At 49.8% G+C, this 13,280-nt stretch overlaps 1 protein-coding gene across 1 annotated transcript; it reads right to left on the reverse strand.

Moving 5' to 3' along the window:
* Positions 1-456: 456 nt before the first annotated feature.
* LOC119331084 (ACT domain-containing protein ACR8-like) lies at positions 457-2,649 on the reverse strand. The gene is made up of 4 exons (XM_037604261.1): positions 2,302-2,649; positions 2,020-2,202; positions 1,284-1,931; positions 457-1,190 (listed from the first exon to the last, which is right to left on the reverse strand). Exons 1-4 carry the CDS (start codon positions 2,398-2,400, stop codon positions 819-821), a joined length of 1,302 nt encoding a protein of 433 aa, XP_037460158.1. The 5' UTR covers positions 2,401-2,649; the 3' UTR covers positions 457-818.
* Positions 2,650-13,280: the final 10,631 nt, after the last annotated feature.

The raw sequence follows: 13,280 nt of genomic DNA on the forward strand, positions 1-13,280 counted from the left end.
TTACTGATTGGTTCTTGTGTTTACCACATCCTATGCTTTGTCAAGATACACTCCTCGTTTATCACTCTAATATGGCCAGTAGTAGCTGGGCCATACTTTGATACTCTGCAATTTTGTGCATGTGTAGCTCTGCATCACTGCAATGGCAGCCTCCTACAAACGGAGTGCCATGAAAGGAAAAGGGGACAATGCAGGATACAGCTGCAATTACTGTCCCCGGACCCAAACCAAGCACCTTGTTTCTCCTGCAAGCAACACAAAATGATTAAACCAGCACAGCAACTCCACCACCATAATTGAAGAAAAGTGGCACTACGACACATTTGGTCTGAATCCTAGGTAACGGAGGGACCGTGAGATGCAGGATTGCAGGTGCAGCACATCATCAACAATGCAGAAAAGCAGTTACTACTAATCACACAGGGGCAGACAGACACGGCAGAAGGCAGGCAGACAGACAGGGAGAAGAGAAGCAAAGCCAACCGTCCCCAAAGAATTTCTTAGCTAAAGATGGAGGCAACAACAGCGAGGTACAGAGAACAAATCATCATGAATGGCACCCACTACACACCGGCACTAGTACTACTACTGCTAAATAGCAACATCTAATCGTAATCGAATTCCGACACTTATGTACATGTCTGCAACTGGTCTACTGCTAAGGTTCCATCATCCTGCTTCTTCCTGATCCCGGCCCTCATTTTGCTTTCCTGGATCTTCCTCAGCCACTGTACAAGCGATGACTGTGGAATGGACGTTGAACCAAGCAGGGTGCTCAGACGAGCAGAGCCTGGCTTGATCGTTATCCGGTTTCTGCCTCATGAGCAGGATTTGATCAGGCCCAGGTTGTAGAGATTCCTCTTCACAAGGTTGCCGAGGTAGAACAGCCCGATGCCGGCGCCGTTGCGGTCGTCCCGGTCGTCCTGCCCGCGGGCCTTCTGGTAGAGCTGCGGCCGGTGCTCCTCGACGACAAGGCAGTCCACGCCAACCTTCTCCCTCACGGCTTCAATGACGTTCTGCTGGACGGCCTGGCCGGCGGTGGTGCCGGTGACATAGAACACGTTGGTGGCCATGTCGCCCTTGGTTGAAACCTCAGCCTGCGCCACGAGCAGTCCGTTTTCCCGGAACGTCCTGGTGACGTCCGACAGCAGCCCCGGCCGGTCTGGCGTGCACAGCTCCAGCCTCACTCCCTGGAAATTCAGAAATCAAGACACATTAGCATCCATGAATGGGAAAGATTTTGGAAGTTTGGTACCATAGTACAAAATTGGCGTGGAAAGTACCTCAAATGATCGCCGTTCTGTGGCGTCTTGCAGGCATTGGCTCACTCGCTGCATCTCGGCCTCGGAGCAGATGGGGCTCCCGTCGGCGTGACGGATGTAGAACTCCTGCCTCGCCTGGCCGGCGTTGGTGTCGATGGTGCCGTGGAAGACGAGGTAGTCCATGTCGGTGAGCGTGCACACGACGTCGTACAGCAGCTTGGGGCGGTCTGGGCACTGAACGGTGACCACAGAGTACCCGCGCTCGGCCCAGCTCTCCACAGACACCCAGGGAGTTGGGAACGCGCGCTCCTGGTCGCGGCTGGCGTACATGAGCTGGTGGAGGCGCCGGTCGGCGTGCGCGATGGAGCCAGCGGGGACCGCAGCCACGGCGCCGCCGCTGGCCTCCGAGTCCCCGCGAAGGAGGGGGGCGAGGCGGGCCTCGATGCGCTCCACACTGGCGGCGCACACATCCTCGTCCCGCAGGTACACGAGGCAGGCGAGGCGGCCGCGGTGCGACCACGCCCTGGCATCCACGACGCTGCAGCTCATGTCGGCCAGCACGGCGAACACCTCGGAGATGAGCCCCGTGCGGTCGGCGCCCGTCAGCTCAAGGACCGTTAGCCCCTCGAGCGCCGCCGGCTTCGACGGCCCGTTCCAGGTCCCGATAGACTGCAGCCAAATCAAGGAGAAATCGAATAAGAAATGCTGCCCCTTTCTTGCTCCGGCGAGGCCAGGAAAGAGAGAAAGTTTCTCCTACCTGCTGGATGTAGGTGATGACGCTGTCGTCGGTGAGCTTGCGGCCGAGGCGGTCGGTGACATGGAAGACATCCATGAACCACCTGCCGTCGGAGGAGATGTAGGCCTTGTTGATGGACAGGTCGAGGTCCGCGAGCACCTGGACCGCCTCGAGCAGGACGCCTCTCTTCCTCGCGCTGTCGACCTGCAACAGTCACCACAGGAAAATGAGAACCCCATCCAGGCATCCAACCAAGAACCCGCCGGAGAGCGGACGGAGGACCTCGACGGAACGGACACACACCTGGACGAGCGTGGCGGTGGGGCAGACGGCATTGTCGATGACGACCTTGGGGGTGTCCATCCTAATGACCAGCTTCTCGTACTCGTTGAGCCACTCCATCTCTGCTGCAGCCTGCCTAAGGGACTCCCCACACCGCAGCGCTGCCTCTTCCTCTTCTTGGCCGGGGACTTGCGCTCTCAAAGCTAAGTGCTCCGCAGAACCAAAGGGCGGTCCGGCTGGTATATAAGCGAGCGAGGGGAGCGAGGTCGGGGACGAAGGGCGCGAGGGGTGGAGTGGAGGAGCTTGGGGGGGATCGCCCGCGGTTTGGAGGCTTCTTCTTCTTCCCCTTGGCTGTTGTCGCTCGCTGGTTCGAATTGGATTGCGGGGAACTGGAATTGGGGGCGATGTTTATGTAACGGGACGAGCCGGGGTCCGTCGGTGGGCCCGGGGCCACATGGATGGACGCAGGAGCGGCTCATGGGAGCCAGCCGGGTCGCCACGTGGAGGCATTCCTTCTCTTGCTTGCAAATTCCTTTTGAGTCCCGCTTAACCAAACGGCAGTTTTTACTAATATTTTGGTGTTCTGCTTACGCTCCTATAGAAGGAGTAGTAATAAAAATATGAACAGCCTCGACCACAATTATATTTGCGCATGACATTTTAACAGTTTTCTAAGTGAATGGAGTAAAAATATCACATGATGCGTCACGATCCTGTAACTAAAATTTGACCGTCGGTCACATTCTTGTTCCTGGAGAAGTACAGCCAGTGGCAAGTTTTTCCTTGTGGCCCGAAGACGTCAAGAGGGTGATATACCGAGGCTGCTCAACATAGAGCCATCGTTTCAGTTTAATACTGTAGTACTCCACAATGCACACAAGTATCTCTTCTTTGACAACTCTAAACAAAAAATATATTTTGTTTGGAGAAACAGGTTAACGAGCGGCGAAGAAGAAAAGAAACGATTCTCGCGAAAAGAAACGAAACAGCAGGGTGGAATTTCTCTGTACGGCACGGGGGCTGGTGGGCGGGCCCGGCCCAGAGGGGAGCCGTCCCTGTGCCTGGGTGGCGGGCCCGGTTCGGCTGCCGCGCGCTTTTGTGTCGTCGTTACGGACGCTGTCATCTCGCTGTTGCCACTTGTATCACCAAACCCCGCCTCGTCCCGCCCAAACTTAAATGACCCGACTGCCCCTGTGTCCAACGCACAAAAAGGAAGCAGGACGGAGGGGCCTGATCGTCATTTCGCGCGTGCAGCCGGCGGGCACTGGGTGTCGCGTTGCTGTCCCGTCCTTGCCGCCCGAGGCCGCACGCCACGAAACATGGGTCCGTATCCTTTGGTGCCTCCGATCGCTTTTTTCCTTGGACTTTACCATAGCCCATCTGCCCATTTCTACTAGTACTGGTAACTAATCGGACGTGAAAATTCATCGGGCGTTGTATGTTTTGCCTGCACCCAGTGGCGTGCTGCTACTTACGGTAACGAATGTCTTGTTTTCCTTGGAGCAAAGGCTTTGTTTCGTCGATCTTGTTGCCATGCAAGGGACGGTGACACGGACAAAGCCCGGCGGGCGGGCGTGGGTCCGTCCAATTTTGGAGCTCTGGACTGACCGGCTCCACATAAAATACGTACATGCGCGGCCTACCACGCACACAAAAATGATACTCCCTCCGTTCCAAAATATAGCGCGTCCTTGGTTTCCGTGCTTCAACTTTGACCATTAATTTAATCAACAAGACCGACTGCGGCGGGCGAAAAAATTATACCAATGAATTCGTATTCAAAAAAAGTTTTTAATTATATAATTTTTGATCCCGCCGCAGTCGGTCTCGTGGGTTAAATTTATGGTCAAAGTTGAACCTCGAAAAGCGTGGGCGCGCTATATTTTGGAACGGAGGGAGTACTTTACTGTCGGATATTCTCGACGCCCCTGCTGGCTTAAGCAGCCATGTCACAGCCTCACGGCACCAATCTTGAGCTAATCCTGAGCGCCCATCGGATGATGCAGATCGACATGCACGCACGAATGTACATACTACGTACGGTAGGAGTAGTTAATGGATCCAAGGCGTCGCGCATACATGCGCCGTGATGGCCATTAATGGCACGCGCGCGAGAGAGAGATGGAAAAATCACCGAGCGTGAGTTGAGATGAATGTCCACCGGGTATCATCATGTGATCGCGGAGGAAAACGGCGACCCGCATTAATGGCTACGGCCCGTGGCAACTCCCCGATTAATTCGACCGTTCCCGCGCAACCAGCGTCGTGGGGCAGTAGTATTTGCAGTCGGCAAGTACAGGCCCATGGGCCACCACGACGCGGCCATCACGCCGCCACGGCAATGCCATGCCACCATCGCCATCATACAGCCGTACCAAATCACATGAAAACATGGTTAACGTACCAGAGACGCATGAACGGTGATGGTCAGCTGGTGCTGCCCGTTACGATTAACTAACCACGCGCGCACGAACCAAGCATGAACCTGGCCGCTGGCGACCCGCGGGGGCGATTGGTTACCGAAAAACAAATCAGTGCTGCACGAGCTAAGCCCTAGCTGGAGGGAGATACGGTTTGATTTGTCACCAATTCGTGCGTACAGCGGCCGACAGGGCTCGCAAGGCTAGCGGCGCGAATCCAGGGACGACCTCTCCTCCACTTCCACTGCCACGCACGTACTACGACGACGTGCGCCGCACCCACGCACGCACGCCACCGCGCGTCGCGCCGGGCAGACTACTCACTGCTCATTGGCAAGGCGTCGCCGGTCACTATGACAAGGCGTCGCCGAGGACGTGCGGGGTGGTGCACCGGCTGCGGCTCCGGCCTCTGCCCCGACCAAACTGATGCCCTCGTCCCGGAGTGGCCAGTCAAACCTGAGCTTTACTGGCTTTCAAGTGACACCGACTCTAACAACTGATTTAGTCCTATTTTTCGAGCTTGCACCAATTCACGGCTAGGTTTTATAATTGAAAAACAAATCTGCTGTTACAGTTGTGCAAGAAAGCATTTATGCGGCTGACCTTGCGTTTAATTAGTATTTGACGTTCACGGTCAGACACATCTTTATAGTACATTTCTCCATTTCGTCTTTCTTGTCTGATCTCTTCCGGCAATGTGATTTGGTATTATAGTGGAAGTATTATTATTTTCAGTCAGAGCGCTTGGAATAAACACGTAAACCAGCATAAATACATTAGGCTAGTCATAGTGGAAGTAGTTAATAAGAGGTGATAACATAACATGTTACTATAACATAGTCTTCCCGAGACAAGATGAGTCTACAAGTTAATAAATGAAGCCATTTATGATATTACTATTATGTTACTTTGCATTATAAAGGCAATAACGTAGACTAGTGTCATAAATTACACCTCACTATGACCAGCCTTATTTTGGTTGATTTATATGTCATTGATGCGTCCACCTGCTTTTTCCCAATAAAGATAAGTATTGATATCTAAAAGATATCATTTACACATGGTCTCTACAACAATTGGATATCGACGAGTGGCCAAGACATCGAGAATGCATAAATTTGAATTATTTTGGAATGAGAAAAAATAACTATGTGATGCAATCACACAACCCATACACAACAAGAGCCACTCACGGAGGGACGACACCACACATCGCACATGCAACACAAACCTTGAATTGTGCGATGAGGGGGAGAGAGAGAGGTCGCAGACGAATCCCCACTCACCTTGCACAACCATGATTTGACGTCGGTATCTCCACTCTTGTGCCACTATCACCTCGAAGCGTGTGGTTTGGTCGTACTAGATGTAAGGGCATATTTATTCCTAAGTGGCTTTAGTGATTGATGACAATACATTTGCGGACTAATCGTGTGCATTGAGCATTTCATATATCTCATACTTAGGCACAAGACGATTCGTTGCCCCTCGGCGTCTAATGAAGACGAAGTTTTCCCTACATTTCTTTTCGGTGGAATTGAGTCGTAGGTAAGCTGTACTATTAAGAGGTGGTCCGCTTTGAAAAGGTTTGGGTGGAATCATCACGTACACATCTATTCCTTTTGCACCACTTGTCCTTTGGCTCTTTGGAGCATGCTCTGTTTTTCCGTGTCTCTGCAAAATGAAGGACTCCTAGTGTTGTTTGTGCTGGGGCATGCGGTAGTACCGGCCACGCCGCCCTTGCGGTACCGCACCCTCAGGCCGGGCACAGCAGCACGAGCGGAAGTAGGGGCGGATGTAATTTTTTACATCCGCGCCCTACGCGGTAGTGCCGCTCCAGGCTTGCGGTAGTACCGCGTCGGATTTTTGCACAGATCGAAACTCAACGGAAGTAGCCACGGATGTATTTTTATATGTCCGTGTCTTCCCAGCCTAGACAAATCCTGCGTTGCGGTAGTACCGCAAGGGGGATCGGTAGTACCGCTCCGGCGGTTCTACCGCTCTTCGCTTCAACCCATCAGGGCTAGTCTAGCCCCTGCCGCACATACGGTAGTACCGCGGTGCCCCGCGGTAGTACCGCATGTCAGGTGGGGTAGTACCGCAAGTCGCGGGCTGAGTAAGTGGATAACGGTTGGATTTGTCCTATTACTATAAAAGGGGAGTCTTCTTCTCCGAGTTGACTACCTCTTCCATTCCTAAGCTCTATTGTTGCTCCAAACTTCATTTTCGCCCGATCTCTCTCCCTTGACAATCAAACTTGTTGATTTTTTAGGGATTGGTTGAGAAGGCTTTGATCCACACTTCCACCAAGAGAAAATTGATTCCTCCCACTAATCCCTTGCGGATCTTGTTACTCTTGGATGTTTGAGCACCCTAGACGGTTGACGTCACCGCGGAGCCATATTCCATTGTGGTGAAACTTCGTAGTGTCGTTGGGAGCCTCCAATTAAGTTGTGGAGATTGTCCCAACCTTATTTGTAAAGGTCTGGTCGCCGTCTTCAAGGGCACCAACAGTGGAATCACGACATATTGCATTGTGTGAGGGCGCGAGGAGAATACGGTGGCCCTGGTGGCTTCTTGGGGAGCATTGTGCCTCCACACCGCTCCAACAAGACGTACTTCCTCTCAAAGGGAAGGAACTTCGGTAACACATCCTCGTCTCCACCGGCTCCACTCTTGGTTATCTCGTACCTTTACTTGTGGAAGCTCACTTTGTGTTGCATCTCTTGCTTGCTTGTGTGCTTGTTGTTGTTGCATCATATATGTTGCTCACCTAGTTGCATTTCTAGACAACCTACTTTGATGCAAAGTTTAAATTGTCAAAGAAAAGCTAAAATTTGTTAGTTGCCTATTCACCCCCCTCTAGTTAACTATATCGATCCTTTCAATTGGTATCAGAGCCTCGTCTCTTTATTAAGGACCTTGTCGTCCGAAGAGTATGGTTGACACCGTGGACGGTGAGGAGGAGCACCCCGTGTGATTCTGTCCTTGTCTACGGACGATGGGGGAACCTCGATCTTGCGTGAGGAGTTCAATGTGGCTTTGGACACGTTGAAAACCTCCATGACGGCCGAGGTCAAAGGCATGCTTAAGAACTTTCTTGAAGGTCTTAAATTATTCACCGCACCGTTCGAAGTGGTCGATCCCACTAACAACGTGACGGATGCTAACTCCGACAAGGGGGAAGCTATGAGTGACAAAGTTCCTACATCTAGTAGTAGAAGTGGAAATGGCATCTATGCCCATGTTGAACCTCCACTTACTTATGGAGGACCGGTTCCCTCCACTCATTTGAATCATGCCGGTTCTCCCTCTAAGATTGTGAAAAATGAGGATTTTGACTCTTGGGTCTATTGCTTTAAACGTCATTTAAATCATGTCAATACTAATCTTTGGAGAATCATTGAGCAATGTTTCTATTCGCATGACCCAAGCAACTTCACCGCTCGAGAAGCCGCGGATCATCAATTCAACGAGAATGCTCTCTTCATCATCCAAGATGCAATTCCATTCGAAGATATTGCGCATCTCCGACCTTTCACCATGGCAAAGGAAGCATGGCACCATGTTGTTTCCCTTTACAAGGGAAGCGCAAGCATTCAATGCTCCAACTATGAAGTGGTGCAAGATGAGGCCGATGAATTTACTATGAATGAAGGTGAAGAACCTCGTGAGCTTTACCGGAGATTAACCAGTCTCGCGGTCTCACCGAGATCATGGGAACAAGGATACAAATGACAATTGGATCAAGCGCAAGTTTCTCAAAGCCATGACGCCTTACCATAAGGCCATGTCCTCCGTCATCCGTCAAAGGTCGGACTTCCGTACCTTGTCCTCAGGTGAAGTGTTGGATGAGTTTGTGGCAATGAGTATCTTGGAAAAGACCGCCGACAATGCGGTGTTGCGTTCACAAAGAGCAAAGAAGCCCAACCTTGCCTTGAAGGCCAAGGCTAGTGTGGAAGAATAGGGTGAAGAGGAAGAAGAGGAGAGCAACCCCGAAGATACAAAATATGCTTATGATGAGCACATGGCTCTCGCTTCAAGGCAATTTTGGAGTAAGAAGAACATAAGGACCAACTTCAACAAGAACAACTCAAGTGGCACGAAGGGCAAGCAATGTGTGAGGACATGCTACAATTGTGGCAATGCCAGCCACTTTGTTGCAGAGTGCCCATATGAGAAGAGGGAAGACAACGGTGGCAAGCTCATCCGAAAAGACAAGGCCAAGTCCTTCCCCAACAAGAGCAACTTCACCAAGAAGACTCCTCCCAAGGGGTTGGTGGCACAAGAGAGTACAATAAGGATGATGATGATGATGAAGAAAGTGAGACGGTTGCTATGGCCTCCGTTTTCATTACGACGACTCCATGGGCGTCCCTCTTCGATTCACCCAATGAGAACATCAGCGCCAAGTGCCTCATGGCCAAAGCCACCAACAAGGTGTTTGCCTCCGGTGGGGGATCATGGTTCCTTGATAGTGGATCCACTAATCACATGACCGGAAGCAAGGACTTGGTGGTGGACGTGCACAAGATTCCATCTATGCCCACCAATGTCGAGTGGGGTGATGCTTCGTCTTCTAAGGTATTGGGGATTGGCAAGGTTGTCATTTCTCATGATCTCATGATCGAGAAAGTCATGCTTGTTGAGTCCCTTGCATACAATTTACTTTCCGTTCGTCAACTTTCACTCATGGGCTTTTCCACTTTCTTTGATATTGATACCGTGGCCCTCTTGTGGAGCAAGACTCTTAAAGTAGTATTTGTTGGGCATGTCGAGAATGGTCTCTATGTGATTAACTTTTTGGAGCGACCCACTAAGACTGCGACATGCCTAATGGCTAAAGTTGACGTGGGATGGCTTTGGCATCACCGCTTAGCCCATGTCAATATGATATCTTTGCAAAGTCTTCTCAAGGGGGACCATGTCCGTGGACTAACAAATGTTAGTTTGCCAAAGATTGTGCTTGCAGTGCTTGTATCGAAGGAAAGCTACATGAGAAGGCTCACCCTCCCATGACTATCATTTACTCGAAGAGGCCTTTGGAGATCCTTCACTTAGATCTCTTTGGGCCTCCATCCTTTGATAGTCCTGGGGGTAAAAGTATTGCTTGGTGATTGTGGATGATTATTCAAGATACACTTGGGTATACTTCTTCAAGAGGAAGAGTGAGACCCAACAAACCGTCATTGACTTTGCAAATGAAGCTCAACGCCATCACAATGCAAAGATCTTGACGATAAGAAGTGACAACGGCACCGAGTTCAAGAACTACACCTTGGATGAGTTTCTTAGTGATGAGGGGATCAAGCATCAATATTTCGCACCTTACATCCCTCAACAAAATGGTGTAGTGGAGAGGAAGAACCGGACATTAATGGATGCGGCAAGGACCATGATGGCGGAGTTCAAGTCTCCATACAACTGGGTCGAAGTCATCAACACCGCATGTCACGCATCCAATCGGCTCTATCTCCGGAAAGCCTTGAACAAAACTCCATATGAGATACTCACCGGTAACAAGCCCAACCTCAAGTACTTTCGGGTATTCGGGTGTAAGTGTTTCATTCTCAAGAAAGGTGTTCGTTTGTCTAAATTTGAGGCTAGAGCTTATGAGGGCATATTTGTTGGTTATTCTACAAACTCTCATGCTTACCGTGTCCTCAATAAATCCATGGGGCTTATTGAGGAGAAGTGTAACGTGGATTTTATGAGAATAATGGCTCCCATGTGGAGCAATGTGGTACTTGTGATGTAGGTGATGAAATTCCTCCCCAAGCCATAAGAAGAGTGGCCGAAGGAGAAGAACAATGTTCCACTCATTGTGATGTAGGTTTTATCCTACCCATTGAGAAACCCCTTCTGGCCGAAGGAGAAGAACAATGTTCCACTCATCTGGAACCATCACCAACCCAAGACCCACACGCTTCTGAAGAACAAAGTGAAGGCCCTCAACCAAATGAACTAGATCAAGGGCAAGATCAACCTCAAGATGGTGTTGAACCACCAAGTGATGCCCAAGATCAAGTTCTTACCTTCAAGCAAGTTCAAGATCAAGAACAAGCTCAAGAAGACGCTCGAGATGATCAAGTTACCGCTCCTCAACTCACTCCCGAGGAGTAATTGGAGTGCCGTGCCGCCAAGATTGCATCCAAGCTCTCTACCAAGGGTCATCTCATGACGAATGTGCTTGGAAGCATTCGAAAGGGGGTAAGCACTCATAGACAATTAGTAAACTATTGTGAACATCACTCGTTTGTTTCTTGTGTTGAATCCCCAAAAGTCTATGAGGCGCTCGAGGATCCGGATTGGCTTAATGCCATGCATGAAGAACTCAACAACTTCGAGCACAACAAGGTGTGGAGATTGGTGCCAAGGCCAACGGGGAATCATAATGTCATTAGAACCAAGTGGATATTCAAGAACAAGCAAGATTCTCATGGGATTATCGTTCGCAATAAGGCTCGGTTGGTAGCACAAGGCTACTCCCAAGTCGAGGGTATCGACTACGGTGAAACCTTCGCTCCCGTTGCTCGCCTTGAATCCATTCGTTTGTTGATTGCTTATGCTTCTCATCATAACTTTAAGTTGCAACAAATGGATGTGAAGAGTGCTTTTCTTAATGGTCCTATTAATGAGTTGGTATATGTCAAACAACCCCCAGGGTTCGAGGATCCCTATTTCCCCGATCATGTGTACCGACTCGATAAGGCTCTATATGGCATTAAACAAGCCCCACATGCGTGGCACCTTACCGAGTTGTTACAAGATCGTGGGTTTGAAATTGGGAAAATCGACCCCACTCTTTTTACCAAGAAGGTCAAAGGGGAGTTGCTTGTTTGCCAACTATATGTGGATGATATTATCTTTGGTTCCCCTAACAAAGCTTTCAATGAGGAGTTTGCTGCTCTCATGACCTCAAAGTTCAAGATGTCCATGATGAGAGAGTTGAAGTTCTTTCTTGGGTTCAAAATCAAACAAAGAAGAGAAGGAACCTTCATCAACCAAGCCAAATACACTCAAGACATGCTCAAGATATTCAAGCTAAGTGATGTCAATCCGGCTTCCACTCCAATGCCCGTCAAATGCCAACTTGACATAGTTCCCAATGGTAAAGTGGTAGATCAAAAGGTATATCACTCCATGATTGGCTCCTTGATTTACCTTTGTGCATATAGACCGGATATCATGTTGAGTGTGGGAATTTGTGCATGGTTTCAAGACGCACCTAAGGAAAGACACTATGCGGCAGTCAAGCGAATCTTTTGATATTTGGCTCATACCCCAAACATTGGCTTATGGTACCCTAGAGGAGCAAGCTTCAACCTTGTAGGCTATTCGGACTCTGATTGGGCCGGAGACAAAGTGGATAGAAAGTCAACTTCCGGTGGATGCCAATTCCTTGGTTGCTCTTTGGTGAGTTGGTCTTCCAAGAAGCAAAGTTGTGTATCTCTCTCGTCCACCGAAGCGGAGTATGTGGCCACCGGTAGTTGTTGTGCACAACTTCTATGGATGAGGCAAACTTTAAAGGATTACGGTGTCATTTGTGACAAAGTGCCTCTTTGGTGTGACAATGAAAGTGCCATCAAGATTTCTCTCAACCCGGTGCAACACTTCAAGACGAAGCATATTGAGATTTGGTATCACTTCATCTGGGATCATATTAGGCGAGGGGAGATCGATCTCAACTATGTCAACACTCATGATAATCTTGCAGATATCTTCACGAAGCCCTTGGATGAAGCAAGATTTCGCGAGTTAAGGCATGAGCTACATATCATTAATTCGAGCACTGTGGCTTGAACCTTTGCACACCCCACCATACTCATCTTGATATCTTGTTTAGGTGTAGGCATGGACATAGGGGGAGTATTGTTCTCTAAATGAACTCTCCCTCCCCCCATTATGCATAAATTGATCAACTCTTTCACATTAGCCATTTTTGATGGTACTTGTGCTTCAAAGACGAGTTTTGGTCATGGGACCAAGGATAATTCTTCGCGATGCCATACCAATTGACTCAAACATAGGTGGCTCCGGCCACCGGCCTCTCTTTGGAGAGGCCATGTCTCATGTTTTGTCCTTGTTGTCTCTTGCTTTTCTTCTCTTCGAGCTGAGTTTTTTGTTTGAGTTGCCTCTTGTGTTAGCTTCTTTTGTGTGTTTGGTTGCTTGAAGTTTGTGTTGCAAAGGTCGTTTTCCTCTCTTGTTTGCTAAGCTTGCACTTTCTTGGAGGTACAGTACTACCGTGGAAACCCACGGTACTACCGCAGGAGGAAGGCTACTCTGTGCGTACACAGATGCATCCTAGGCATGGTACTACCGCTTCCATCGCGGCAGTAATTTTTTACTATCGCTGGAACAGCAGTACTACCGCCCAGCGAGCGGTACTTCCGTCCGGGCGGTACTACCACGAGGACCCACGGTACTACCGCGCCACCGCGAGCCGGTGGGGGTTAAGAGCGGGGCAGGGGGAGTTCCAACTCCCCCATACCCATTCTGTTGGGGATCGTAGCAGAAATTTAAAATTTTCTATGCATCACCAAGATCAATCTATGGAGTAATCTAGCAACGAGGGGAAGG

The sequence above is a fragment of the Triticum dicoccoides genome, chromosome 7A (genome assembly GCF_002162155.2).
Source record: "Triticum dicoccoides isolate Atlit2015 ecotype Zavitan chromosome 7A, WEW_v2.0, whole genome shotgun sequence".
Lineage (NCBI taxonomy): Eukaryota > Viridiplantae > Streptophyta > Magnoliopsida > Poales > Poaceae > Triticum > Triticum dicoccoides.